Source organism: Pseudopipra pipra, chromosome 7, assembly GCF_036250125.1.
Source record: "Pseudopipra pipra isolate bDixPip1 chromosome 7, bDixPip1.hap1, whole genome shotgun sequence".
Classification (NCBI taxonomy): Eukaryota; Metazoa; Chordata; class Aves; order Passeriformes; family Pipridae; genus Pseudopipra; species Pseudopipra pipra.
This window is the reverse complement of record NC_087555.1, coordinates 23236562-23249460: the sequence shown is the minus strand read 5'-3', so window position 1 is coordinate 23249460 and position 12899 is coordinate 23236562. Positions and strand designations below refer to the sequence as shown.

Below are 12899 nucleotides of genomic sequence, written 5' to 3'. Positions count from 1 at the left end.
GCAATGAATTCACTGTCTCTGTGGTGGATGCCCAAGCAGATGTAGATGCTTTTTTCCAGGAGAATCTTTGATCTTAATGGGGAGCAGATGCAGGAGGCAGCCTGAGGAGCCGTAAGTAACTCCTTCCCTTTCCATTTCAGTTCTGCCAGACACAAGGCATTGAGTATCTCACAGGCAGAGTGTGGATTGGTCTGTGGCTCATCGTCTTCATCTTCATTATTGTGGCAGCTGAGGGAAGCTTCTTGGTGCGCTACATCTCACCCTTCACCCAGGAGATCTTTGCTTTCCTCATCTCCCTCATCTTTATCTACGAGACCTTCTACAAACTGTACAAGGTGAACCTTCCCCAGGGAGATGGGCCACTGCATCTCTTGATCTCTCAGGACCCTGTTGCTTTAGCATACAAGTGGCAGGGGAACAGGGCCAGCTCAGCCACAGCTTTCCTAGACATTCTGCAGAGCATTTCTTTGCTGGCCTCTCATGCCTCAGCACAGCTGCCTCCTGTGCCATCAGGAAGAGCCCTAATGTCTCTCTCCCCTTCTCTTCTGCAGGAGGCATTAAAGAGGGGCTACTTTTTTCTCCCCAACCCTCTGCAGCTGGGTAGGTTGTGAGGCGAAGTGACAGATGCTGGGATTGTCTGTGCCCACCATCTACCACCCTCACCTCTCCACAGAGCAGGACACCTCCGCTTCCCCCGGCTCCCATTAATACAGTGCCCCCTGCCCCTCCTTGTGGTAACTTGCCTGCTGCTTTTCTCACCTGTCCAGGTGTTTGCAGAACATCCTTTGCTGAAGTTCTACCCACCGAATGTGCAAAGCAGCCTGAATGCCAGCATGCTCTCTGCAGATGCAATGTCACTGGGCACCAGGATGCAGCCCAATACTGCTCTCCTCTCCCTCATCCTCATGCTAGGCACCTTCTTCATTGCCTTCTTTATGCGCAAGTTCAAGAACAGCCGTTTCTTAGGAGGAAAGGTGAGAAGTTCATGGGACCCAGATGTTGAGAACAAGGGATGTGCCAAACATGTAATTCTTCTTGGTACAGACCTTTGTTCTCCAGAGCACTTGGATGTCCCCCAAGGAAACACCAGAAATCCCTTAAGTACCTTGCAGAAGGGATAGTAGCCCACCCTAGGCTGCAGACCAGAGCTGACTGTTGGTGACAGTATTTGCACTGTCCTGCTCCAGTGAGCTTTGCCGGAAAGTCCTCTGCACCTTGGGAAAGCTCTTTGGTCTGGATACAAATCTATTAAACTAGAATATAGGGGCAAGAGCTTACAGGTTGTTCTCTTTGGACATCTCTCACATGCAGGGCATCTGTATAATACCTGCACCACTGTCTAAAAAGGCCAGCAGGAGCAATAAGCCAGTCATTTAAGAGGACTGTGTGTTATGTGGGCAATGGGATGCACAGCCCTATGGGTCAAGTCTGGGTTCCCTTGCCCTGCCCATCAGCAGTGCTTAGGTTTGCAGTGGTGCCTGGCCCCACTTGGGGCTTCTTTTTGCTGCAGGCTCTCTGTAGCAAGGTGGATGCATGGAGCTGGCCCTTCTCTTTGCCAGTGACAGGTCTTTATTCTGCAGGCTCGGCGGATCATCGGAGACTTTGGGATCCCCATCTCCATCCTGGTCATGGTGCTGGTGGATTACACCATCACTGACACATACACGCAGGTAGGTGCCAGCACTGCCCTCAGAGCCCCTTCTGCAGCCCAGCAGTAATTCCCTGTGGCACTGTGGCCTGCTCTTGTGCAATGGGGAATTTGTATTTCCTGCTTCTTTAGTCATAACAGCACAAAACAAACAGAGACATTCCCCTTGTCCTCACTCCCACGCTGAAGAAAAGCTCCAAGGGTCTTGCTGAGACTGAGGCCAGATCTACAGGGACTGGAGTGTCCTATTATCCCTCTGGTATTCCAGCTGTTTGTAGGGGAGGCTTTAGGGGCTTTAAGGAATTTCACTGCAGTTAATTCCTTGTTTGTAACTCTAAACACTTTTAGTCAATCAACAGGATATAAACTGGTTATGCACACTGAAGAAGCTGGCATGTAGAATGGTTTCAGTGGGGTTTAATACTTAACATACTTATTCTCTCCTTGATTGTAAAGGCTACTAAATATTTTGATCACAGTCTTAATAATTTTTTCCCAGTTTATGCACAAATTTAGCATTAAGTTTGATAACTTAATGTTATCAGACAAGCCCATCTCACAGGTTTCATTTTTTCTCCTTTTTCAGTAGATATGTACTTATATACTTTTGTTGTGGTATTTTTTTTTCACTAAGACTGCAGAAAGGGTGAAAGCTATTTCCTGTTCATCATGCAAGGTTTTTATCAAGACAGCCCAAGGCTTGGTGGAATCAAAATGCATTTTTATTCATTTGAATTTCAATGAAAAATTTGGGTCTATCAGATGTTAGTAAAATCATGCACTTTGTTACATTCTTTTCATACCCTTCTACACTTCTACAATTAATATCAAAAGCATTATCATTTCAGTATTAACTCAGCATATGTACAAAGCTTTCTGAGAAAATGGTACTTAGTTACACAGCTTAGCTCAAGGACAAGCATTCCAGGAATATTATTCATACTTACGCTGATTAACATAAATGCAAATCATAAACTCTCCCTACAGTGCAGATAGCAAAAATTGCTGTAGAGGAACACAGAGCCAAGGGTTCAAATGCTAATGAACGCAGGGTCAGGATGATGTACAGCTAGGAGTCTGTGTGGTCTGATGGGAGCCACAAACACGATATTCCCTCTGAACATGGTCAAAGTGAGGTCATTTCCAGAGAATGTGGTCACTTCTGGGGTTCACACTGCAAAAACAATGCTGAAAAATGTCTCAGAAAAGTCTTGGAAAGTCTGGAAAGCCACTTCAGAATAGGGTAGGCAGTTCAGAACACTTAATTTGTCCAAGAAGAGGTCAAGGAGCATTGTAACCACTGGCATGGGGGTGAGGTTCCTGAAGGAAGATGATTCCTTGGTCTTTTGGACAAAAATTAAGGAAATTTCAATAGCTGAAAGGAAATGAGACAGGCCCATGTTAGGGGACATGGGACTTTTTGCACTGAAGGGGATTGATTACCCATGAGAAAGTCCTGCTCAGTTCAGGGTGGCTTATGCCATCATCTGAAGTGTTCAGACCAGGGAGAGCAGGAGGATCAAGGCTAGTCCTGTGTAAGGCTGTGGGCAGGTGTGTATTGATGAATAATTGCTGGGGTTTGTGACTACACCACCAGAAGCTGAATGTCCCTTCCGGCCTGTCGGTCACATCTCCTCACAAGCGTGGCTGGTTCATTCACCCCATGGGCAGCAGTGGGACCTTTCCGCTGTGGATGATGTTTGCCTCTGCCATCCCTGCTCTCCTGGTCTTCATTCTTATCTTCATGGAGACACAGATCACTACGTGAGTACCTCCCCTACCAACCCCAACTGTCACTAACCCCTAGGCAGGCAAGACCAGCATAAGCACTGGTGCCATTCACATGGAGATGCAATGGGCATCCCAGAGGAACAGCAGGGGCAGGATCCTGGCCATTTCAGGCTGTACCTTGGCTTCTCCACTCATCTTTTGGTTCCCCCCCGGCATGTGGTGTGGAGGAGACCTGTCTCAGCCAAGCACAGGAGGAAACTTCTAACCTGAAGCTGACAGCCATCATCCATCCCTCTCCTCAGCCATCTCCTTGTTATCCCCATGTGTGCTGTCTCCAGAGAGCGAATTGAATGTTGTCCCCAGCTGCAGTGCTATCTCTGGGCACTGACCCAGGCCTGGCACTGACCCAGGCTCTGTTTTCTTTCAGGCTGATTGTTAGTAAGAAGGAGAGGAAGTTGCTGAAAGGCTCTGGCTTCCACCTGGACCTTCTTCTCATTGGCACTATGGGGGGGCTTTGTGCACTCTTTGGGCTGCCCTGGCTGACCGCAGCGACAGTACGCTCCGTCACACATGTCAATGCCCTGACTGTGATGAGCAAGGCCATCGCACCAGGAGAGAAGCCCAGGATCGAGGAGGTGAAGGAACAGCGTGTGACCGGAGTGCTCATTGCTGCTCTCGTTGGTGAGTCTCTGCTTGGGTGAGGGAGGGAGGGGAGAGGTCAGGACCAACCGTGTGCATCTGCTGGCAGTGTCCCTGCCCCACAGGCCAGCCTGTGCTCTGCCTGCTCACTGCAGGACTGCCCACACCAACCCCTTTGGAGCTTCCTTTCCCTTGCAGCCCAGGGCAGAGAGGGGGTGGAAGAGGGATGGAGGTTGAGGTGCCTTGTGGAGGGGCTGGCATGGGACACACCATGCCCTGAGCTCTGTCTGTGCAGGTCTGTCCATTGTGATGGGGAACATGCTGCGGCAGATCCCATTGGCTGTGCTCTTCGGCATCTTCCTGTACATGGGGGTTACATCTCTCACTGGTATCCAGCTCTACGAGCGGCTGCTTCTGATCTTCATGCCATCCAAGCACCACCCTGACCACATCTACGTTGTCAAGGTGAGCAAAGACAAGTTGCAGGGAACCAGGTAATGAGGAGCAGAGGAAGAAGAGGTAGGTGAGGGGAGGATAGTACTTTGCTAGAATGATGCTTGGCTTGGTGACCCTCCTTGGCTGCAAGTTTGTGCTGAGAAGTGCAAGCCATGCACAGAGGTGGTACAATGCCATTGTATGCCTTGGATAGCATGCCGTTAGGCTGCACCCAGGAGTGTATTGCCAGTATATTGTATGGACGGACAGACAGTTTATAGGAGTGAGTGGATGAAGGGACACTGCACTGCCAGGTGGGTATGCTCCCAAGACACAGGGGCTGATGTGTTATGGAGTTCTACCTCGCTGTAAAGGCAAGTAGAGCATGCAGCAGTGTTGCATTGCTGTACTAATCTATGCAGAAGGGTTACATTCTGCCAGTTGTGTGTTCATTAATCTGTGTGGAAGGATAATGTGTTCTTAGACTAGATTTACCTCCTAGGTGAAGACCTGGAGAATGAATCTCTTCACCTGCATTCAACTGGCCTGCATTGTGTTGCTTTGGGTGGTGAAGTCTACAGTGGCATCCCTGGCCTTCCCCTTCGTCCTGATCATGACAGTGCCATTGCGACGCTTCGTGCTACCCCGCTTCTTCCACGACAGGGAGCTCAAAGCGGTAAGCAGATAGCTGTCTTCACAGTCTAGCTTGCAACACTGCAGTGAGATTGAGGAGATTTGGCAGCCTGAAAGGCTGGAAGAACCTGAGCCATCAAAGCCTTGTTTTTTCTTGCTGTTATCTGGGGGTCTTTGCTCAACAGCAGTAGGTGAGTGAATGGCTTCCTTGGAGGTTTTAGCTCTGGGAGTGCAGTGTCAGATGGATGGGCAGCCTTGAGCAAGGAAATGCAGGTTCCTTCTAGGCAGGGGCCTAGAATACAGGTTTCCCCTTCCATCTTGTGGCTCATTCATCAAGAGACACCCCAGTTCCCCACTGAGCCAGTAGCAACAGCCCAGCATCACAGCAGAGCCTGTGGCTGCCTGGCACTTAAACATGTAACCACAATGCCAGGTTGCTGGCAGCTGCTTGAGAGCTGGCAGCTCCTCTGCTGCTGTCAACATCCTGAGCTCCTGTTGGAGAACAGCCTGGAGCAGCACCTAGGAGTGGGTGCTGCAAGCAGGGGAAGAGGGGGGAGCTGCAGTGCTGGACCAAAGCCCCGGTCCTTGGAAAGGGCATCAGGCTGGGGATGCATAGATGGGCATGAGGGTTTAAAAAAGGAGCCTGTTGGGAGGGGAAGGAGCAAGAGCCTTGCTTTTCCAGCACAGCCCAGCTGCCTGGGTCACTGTGTGCTGATCCCTCCGTGCCAGGGTTGACCCCACATTGGGGCCAGCTGTGGCCTTCAGAGCCTGGTCTCTGCCTCTTCCCAGTTGGACTCAGAGGATGCGGAGCCAAACTTTGACGAGGATGGCCGGGATGAGTACAACGAGCTGCACATGCCTGTATGAGCTGGGACCTGCCCTCCCCACTCATGGGACAGGCCACTCGCACCTGCTCACCCCTCCTGAGAACTAACTGGGGACTTGCCATGAGTCAACGATCTCTTGCCTGGACCAACGAATGGCTGTTCCATAGCCCTGCAGGAGGCAGCCCTGGATGAGGCTGCCCCATCGTTCGCTCAGCAGAGGCTGTGAGTCTCTCTCCTCTTGGACCTAGTGGGCTGAGAGATGCCTCTCACATCACAAAGCTGTGTGGGCCCTCAGTGCCCTTGGGTCAGGGGTCTGTCCCCTCCCTGCTGGAGGCAGCCTGTGCCTGGTCTCCAGGTGGTAAAAGGGAACCCTGCCAGCTGGTGGCACTGCATCCCCCTCCACTACCATGAAGCTTGGATGTCTCAGCACCACATGACACTGAGCACTCACAGAGATGGGCTAGAAGCTGCCTGTGGATGGCCAGTGGGCTTCTCCCAGGCCAGCAGTCTCTTTACTCAGCTGGCAGATGCCTTGCTCCTGCTCCCTCTGCCCCCTTCTAGGAGTGCTCACATTGGGCCTCTGCCACAGCCCCTGGCCCATGGGGCTGCTGCAGCCTGGCAGACAGGCAAAGAGGGACAGGCACCCTGGCCCTATCCTCCAGACCATCATCTGTGCAGTCACCTTCCCACATAACTGTTTTCAGCTCTTGCTTGGCATGGGAGAGGTTGTTAGCCTCCTCTCAATTTTCCCAACCTTATTCCCGAAGGCAAACTGCACCAGGAGGGGAGGCTGGGGACAAGCAAGTATCCTGAAGCCTTGAGTGTCTGCCCTCTTGCAGGAACTAAGAGGAGTCCTGTGCCATTCTGCACCTCCACAAAGGTTGCAGGGGTAAATGCATCATAGGGCTGCATCCCAGTTCCTGATGCCCACATTTCTGTCCCTGAGAATAAACCATGTTTAAGAAGCTATACAAGAGATGTAGTGCTGAAGCACAAAACAGTCCTTTGGGTCCCCTCCTGTTCCCTGTGCAGTGATCCACTGAGTCTGGCTCCTTGCAACCCTACAAGGAAGTCACTGAAACCCCCAGCCCCAATTCTGCTGCCATACTGAGATGACCTTTCACATCCAGCTGTTCCCTCCTAGTGGGAGGGAGCAGCATTCAGCCCACCTCTCAGCCCCCATCAACTCTGGGCAGCTCCAAACACAGAATCACAGGATGGGTCAGTGTGTCATCTGGTCCAACCTCTGCTCAAGTAGGGTCATCCTAGAGCACATGGCACAGGACTGCATCCAGACAGTGAATGTCTCCAGTGAGGGAGAATCCACAACCTCTCTGGGCAACCTATTCCAGTGCACGGTCACCAACACAGTAAAGTTCTTCCTCATATTCAGATGGAACTTCTGTGCATCACACCTTTCTGCCTGACAGGGCTTCTCTGGGGTCTCACCAACCTGGCAGCATTTGTTCAGAGCTGGCCCAGAAACTGCTTGATGGTGCCCTTACTACCTTTGGCAACTCCAAGGGTAGTGCCAGAGGAGACAGGCACACCACCCTCTCCCTGATGGTTGGAGCTGGAGTGGTCTTCTGGAGGAAGCTGGGATGCATGCTTCACCACTGGATTTGGGACAAGACATTGCCCCTATTCCCACTTACCAGCCTGGCTCCTGCGAGAGATGGTGGTTGCTTCATTACGGGAGGGTCCAATGCCTTCCTTGGGAGGCTGCAGAAATATCCCATCAGAGAAAGAAGCCTCCCCCCACAGCAGGTTCCTGCCCACAGCCTGGCCCCCCCGCAGGGCCTAGGGCGGAGAGACGAGTGTCTCTGTGTGTCTGTGGCCGTGTGTGTCCTGTCCTCCCTGTGTAGTGTAGGAGGCCTGTTGTTGCTGTGCATTGTGACTCCTCTGACTGTAGTGGAAACAGCTACACCAATAAACTCTTCACAGGAATTGTGCCTCTGGATCTGCGCCTTTGTTTTTATTGCCAACGGCAATAAATTGATTGAAATTCCCCAACACAAAACTTTCTTGCCGGTAAAAGACATCAGGGACCAGCCACAAGACCTTCACAAAGGGCCCCACATCAGCAAAGCCATGCAGGTCATGCAAGCTCTGGGGGCTGAATACCCTCTCACTGAGGGTCCCCCCCTGCAGCAGCAGCCGCCAGTTACACCGGTGGGCAAAGAAGTGTGCAGCCAGGTGGGGGATGGATGCCAAGGGGGACCGCTGAATGGGGAGGAAGCTGGCTCCTCATGCATTTATAAGTTCTCACAGAGTGGAACCACCACCCTGGTGTCGAACCTCTCCTTGACTGTGCTCAGATGCTACAGGTAGGAGGTCAGCCAGTCCACATAGCTGCTGGCCATGTTGGGGCTGGCCAAGCCAGGCTGGCAGTGGGCGAGCCTCTGCAGGTGCTGCCAGCTCCCCACCTGCCCCAAGGAACTCCGTGGCAGCACCAGCAGCAGCACATGGTACAGGCTGCGTAGGTCAAAGCCCTTCTGGCACCGCTGCACGTGCCTCACAAAGGTGCTGAATCCCCTTCGAGGGCAGAGTACAGGGCCTCCATGGGTGGCCACGATGATGGAGAGGAGGCAGCCAGGATCACAGCTTGTCCAGATGGTCCTGGGTGCTGGATGTCCCTGGCGTGCTGCTGGAAGGGAGGGCCAGCTCGAAAGAGTTGGTCCTGGTTGCTCTGCCAGAGAAGAGACAGCGGGTGGGTGGGGAGGAGGGCAACAGGAATGGGCTGGGGCAGGAGGAGTAAGAGAGCTGCAAGGGGTGCGCTCCATGGGGTACCCCCACTTTTGTGAGACCAGAGGAGGGAGAGGCTGCTGGGTGCTGCCACACCAGGAGCATGCTGGATCGCAAAATGCTGCTGCAGTATGGGGACAACAGCTGAGAGGCTGCCTGCAGACTCGGAATGCTCCTGCGCTGGGCCCTGTATGTCTGCAGGCCCCCTGTTTGCCAGGGTATGCTCTGGGATGGGGCAAGTGTTCACCTGCTCCTTTCTAAGGGACTCAGTTATGCCAGACCAGGACTGCACTCCCACCAGAAGTTTCTCCCACCTCTTTGTTGTATGGGAAGAGGTTTATCTTTACAAAAGCAAGCCTGTCCAGAGACTAAAAATAGAAGGTCTGTTCCTAAAACTATCAACTGTATTATTCTAAACAATTGTATGTTTAAGCAAACTATTTGGGTTTCTGTTTCTGCCACCTGGGTTCAAGTACACTCGAGCTATCTTCTCCGGTTATTTTTATTCCCTGCAGCTGGGAGGGGCTGGCACATCTCTGTTGTCAGATACCACTGGCACCCATTCACACAGCTATATGGCTGGGAAGCTAAAGAAACTGCTGTTTAAGACCATTTCCACAGCAAAACTGTGAACCAGAGCCACTGGCAAAATTTCCCTTTCCCGTGTATGTCTGAAAGTCCCTCCCTGGGCTTTGATGTCTGCTATTCAGCCACCCAAACTTCATTAAAATAAATTCCAAAAATCCTTTTTCCTCTTCCCATGAGGAGGGGTTTGTGATCCCTACCCCTGGGGGGTGTGGGGCAGGTAACAATGGCAGGAGGCGGCAGTTCCTCACACTTGGCAGGGGTGAGAGCGGCTCCGGTTGTATTTGCCTTCCCCAGTGCAGGTGGGTTTGTTCAGATGTGAGTTGCATCAGTCTGGGGAGAGCAGAGCTGATGCTGAGGGGGATGATGGTTGCATGTCAAGCCCCAAGAGCAGCCCCAGCTCATGGTTGCTGGGGTCCTGTTTGCTGTTGCAGGTGTTGAGGACCACCAGCAAGTACTGCTGAGCACTGGAGACGCTGCACATCCCTAGCCCCATGTTCTCTGTCTCCTTCTGCCCTCCATCCACCTCCCCTCCATGTCACTCAAAAGAAGGGACTCACCAGCCCCAGGAGAGGCACCGAGGAGAAAGGGCTGAGCTGGGCCCTGTTGTCTGCCAGGGGAGGAACATGCCCTCCCTGGGCACGGACACAAACCTTCTTCCCCATGGAAACGGCAGGTTTGGACATGTCCCTCATGCTGGAGCCAGCCTTTCCCAGAGCCAGTTGCTAGGCCCACAGGCATTGCCACAGAACTACAGGGCAGAGATGCAGATCCCTTCAGCCACTCTCCCTTGCATAGGTCTTCGCAAAGGACATTCTTCTTGCAGAGATACCTGAATCCTGGGCACTGGTTTGGATAGCATGTTTCTTCAATTCAAGTGAGTACTCCTGTAATTTGTCCGGCTTTCGCTGCTTTGCCCTGGGCGGTTCACTTCTGCCTGCTGCCCTGTGCCCCTGCCCCGTCCCTCCCAGTGCATTGTCCCTGCAGGGCTCTCCAGCCCTCTGGCTCTCAGGTGCCTGTGCTGGGACTGCTCCCCAAAGGGACTTTAGAAGTGAATGAGGACAGTGCTGGGGCAATTCTCTTGTGCCCATGCAAGGTTCCCCATGAGCTTGTGCAGAGAGGGGCAATGCTGCTGTGAGGTGGGGATGGGGAAGACTCAGCCTGAGTTCTGAAAAAGCTTCTTCCAAAAAGAAACCAAAGCTGCTTCTGTGCAGGGAACAGCAAGGAGGTAGGCTGACACCCATGGGTGTTCTGCCCTGCTCAGAGGGGGCCATGGAGCCGGAGCAAGGAGGAATACTGAGCATCGGTGCTGCACAACATCTCCCATCTCTCCCACCACTTTGTTCTGTGACCTCCTGGGCTGCCAGATGTGATCTTGCCTCTGAGCCGGACAGGAAGGTAATCCTCGTGATTTCTGCAGAGAAGGGGGAACCTTGCGATCTCTGCTACAGGAGCCCAGCTGGATGATTGCCTTCATCCACCAGTCCAGTGTCCCTGGAGGATGTCCCCCCCCTTCCAGTACGCAGAATACAGAAACGTCACTGGGGCTAGGAGAGGCTGGGGAGCAGCTGGCCCCTTCTGTACCAGGCTCTCATCCTCAGTAAAGACAGATGGCCAGATGCTGGGGCCAGCTACTGGTGCTCTGAACGGCAGCTGCACTCACTTTTCAGCCCTGGAGGTGCACAGCCTTGCCTGCTTCTTGGGTTTGGTAGTCCAATAGCCCAGCATTTCAGGTTGCCTCCTGGGGACTTATAAGGGACAAATACAACAAAACAGGGCAGGGATTGGCATTAGTTTGGCTGCAGATGCACAGAGTAGAAGAGCTCTCTCCTTCAGCACAGAAATGATTTTGCAAGCCGAAGCAGTGCAGGCAAGATGAGGAAGAGGAAATGGCTCCAGCTACCAGCACCCATCAGAAGACCTTGACCACAAGCAGGGGCAGTGATATGACACCATTTAACCTCCTTGCTTGCTTGCCTGGATTGCTGGTTGCAGTTGGAGACAGAGAACTCGCCATATCTGGTAAACAGCCCAATCTGGGAAACGCCTGCACCACAGCTGCCTGACATACTTTCTACAGCATGAATCCTGTAGTAATGGTATCTGTGAGCAAAGCCCTGCTTATACATTCAGTCAGGCAGAATCCACAAGGCTGCTTGTAGCAGAATCATCTGTGACCTCCACAGCATCATGCCATTAATAGCAAGGCTTGGTCTGGGTCAAACAAAAGCAGGGCAGGCTTAATAAGAGAGGAAATGAGGTGGATGCACTCGGCTGGCCTCATCCCCACATGCTCCTACTGTAATTATAGCCTTGTGCAGCTCAGCTCCTTCATTCAGCAATCTCGCCGCCAGGACTGCATTTCTCATGGCCGAGGTGTAAAAGCCACACACAGATACATTTTGGCCCCAAGCAAACCAGCAGCAGCATAAAGAGAGCGGAGGCAGGGAACCTCAGCTTGTTGCTGCTGGGAGCTGGATGTGTGGCCTGGGATGTGGCAGGGAAGGGAAGGAAGGGTTGGGCTGAGGGAACAAGACCAGGACCGCTATCTGCAGAGAAAGCCGGAGATACCTTATTATTGGTCTGTCAGCGCAGCCAAGTGCAGATGGAGCTGGTAGAAGGTCCCAGCTAATGCTGGCCCCAGTGACACAGCTTGGGAGGGTACTTCAAAGGCCAAGGGGTGGCACATGGTCACAGTGGGATGAATGTTCCCAGCATCCACCCTCTGGGACCATCTGCTCCAGCTCTCTGCTCTTGTGCTCAGGCTGAAAATGAAGACGACATCCTGTTTTCCTGACCTACAGAGAAGGGGTGGCACTGAAGGGCATTCCTGTGCGTGGATGGGATAAGAAGCTTTTCCCACTGTGATCAGACTAAGCAAGGGTGTAGGCACCCTTGGCCTGAGCTCTGTAGCATGTGGATGCAGCACTGCACATTGCAGTGAGACAGGCTCGCTGCTGATGCTGGCTGAGACAGAAGACAGCAGGGTGCCCAGGACAGATAAACACTCCCCACCCCACATTGTTGCCCCCTACGAGGAGTGCTCCCCCTCACACTCCTGCTCTCTGGGGGAGCAGGTGCCTCAGTGCTTGGTGTGATGCTGTGAAAGCGTCTCCAGACATCCTTAATCACATTCCTCTGGAGCAGGGACACATCTGGTACAAACATGATCCTGTCCCCAAGGAGCCTGGGCTAATTCCTGTCGCAGAGCCTCAGAGCAGCCCCGGGCAAGGAGGGCTTCAGCATGGCTTTGATCATCACCATCATCACCTTGCAGGGGATGGGGCTGGAGGAGAGGTCCCCAGCTTTGTGTGCTGAGTTCAAGCAGTCCAAGCCTGAGCTGGCCTGGCCAGACCCTGCCCAAGTCTGAGCTGTGGCCAGGCTACCCACAGGCTGGGAGTGGGAGAAGGGAGGAACTGTCATTTTCAAGAGTTGATTTATAAGATGATTTCAAGGAATTGTGAAACTGGAACAGGGAGAGGGCCAGAGCTGCAGGGCCAGCATGCACCCTACTGTGTGTACTGTGTGTCCCCTTCCCCTTGTATGTGTGCAGTCTATGTCAGGAGAGTGCTTTGGCATCTGGTGGTCTGCCAGGGTCTGGCCACGGGCATCATGCTTGATTTCTGTCTGCTGCTTCTCAGTAGTTCTTCCCCTTT

General features: G+C 52.8%; 1 protein-coding gene across 2 annotated transcripts in view; it reads left to right on the top strand.

Annotated features, from left to right (window-relative positions):
* SLC4A3 (solute carrier family 4 member 3) overlaps positions 1-7860 on the top strand; it is a 34561-nt gene extending 26701 nt beyond the window's left edge. For both annotated transcript variants that reach the window (XM_064661101.1, XM_064661100.1), the window contains exons 16-23: positions 141-335; positions 768-974; positions 1581-1670; positions 3246-3412; positions 3807-4060; positions 4314-4483; positions 4956-5129; positions 5876-7860. In XM_064661101.1, coding sequence (XP_064517171.1) covers positions 141-335; positions 768-974; positions 1581-1670; positions 3246-3412; positions 3807-4060; positions 4314-4483; positions 4956-5129; positions 5876-5953 — 1335 coding nt within the window. In that variant the 3' untranslated portion in view covers positions 5954-7860. The remainder of the gene's footprint in view (positions 1-140; positions 336-767; positions 975-1580; positions 1671-3245; positions 3413-3806; positions 4061-4313; positions 4484-4955; positions 5130-5875) is intronic.
* The last annotated feature ends 5039 nt before the right edge of the window (positions 7861-12899 follow it).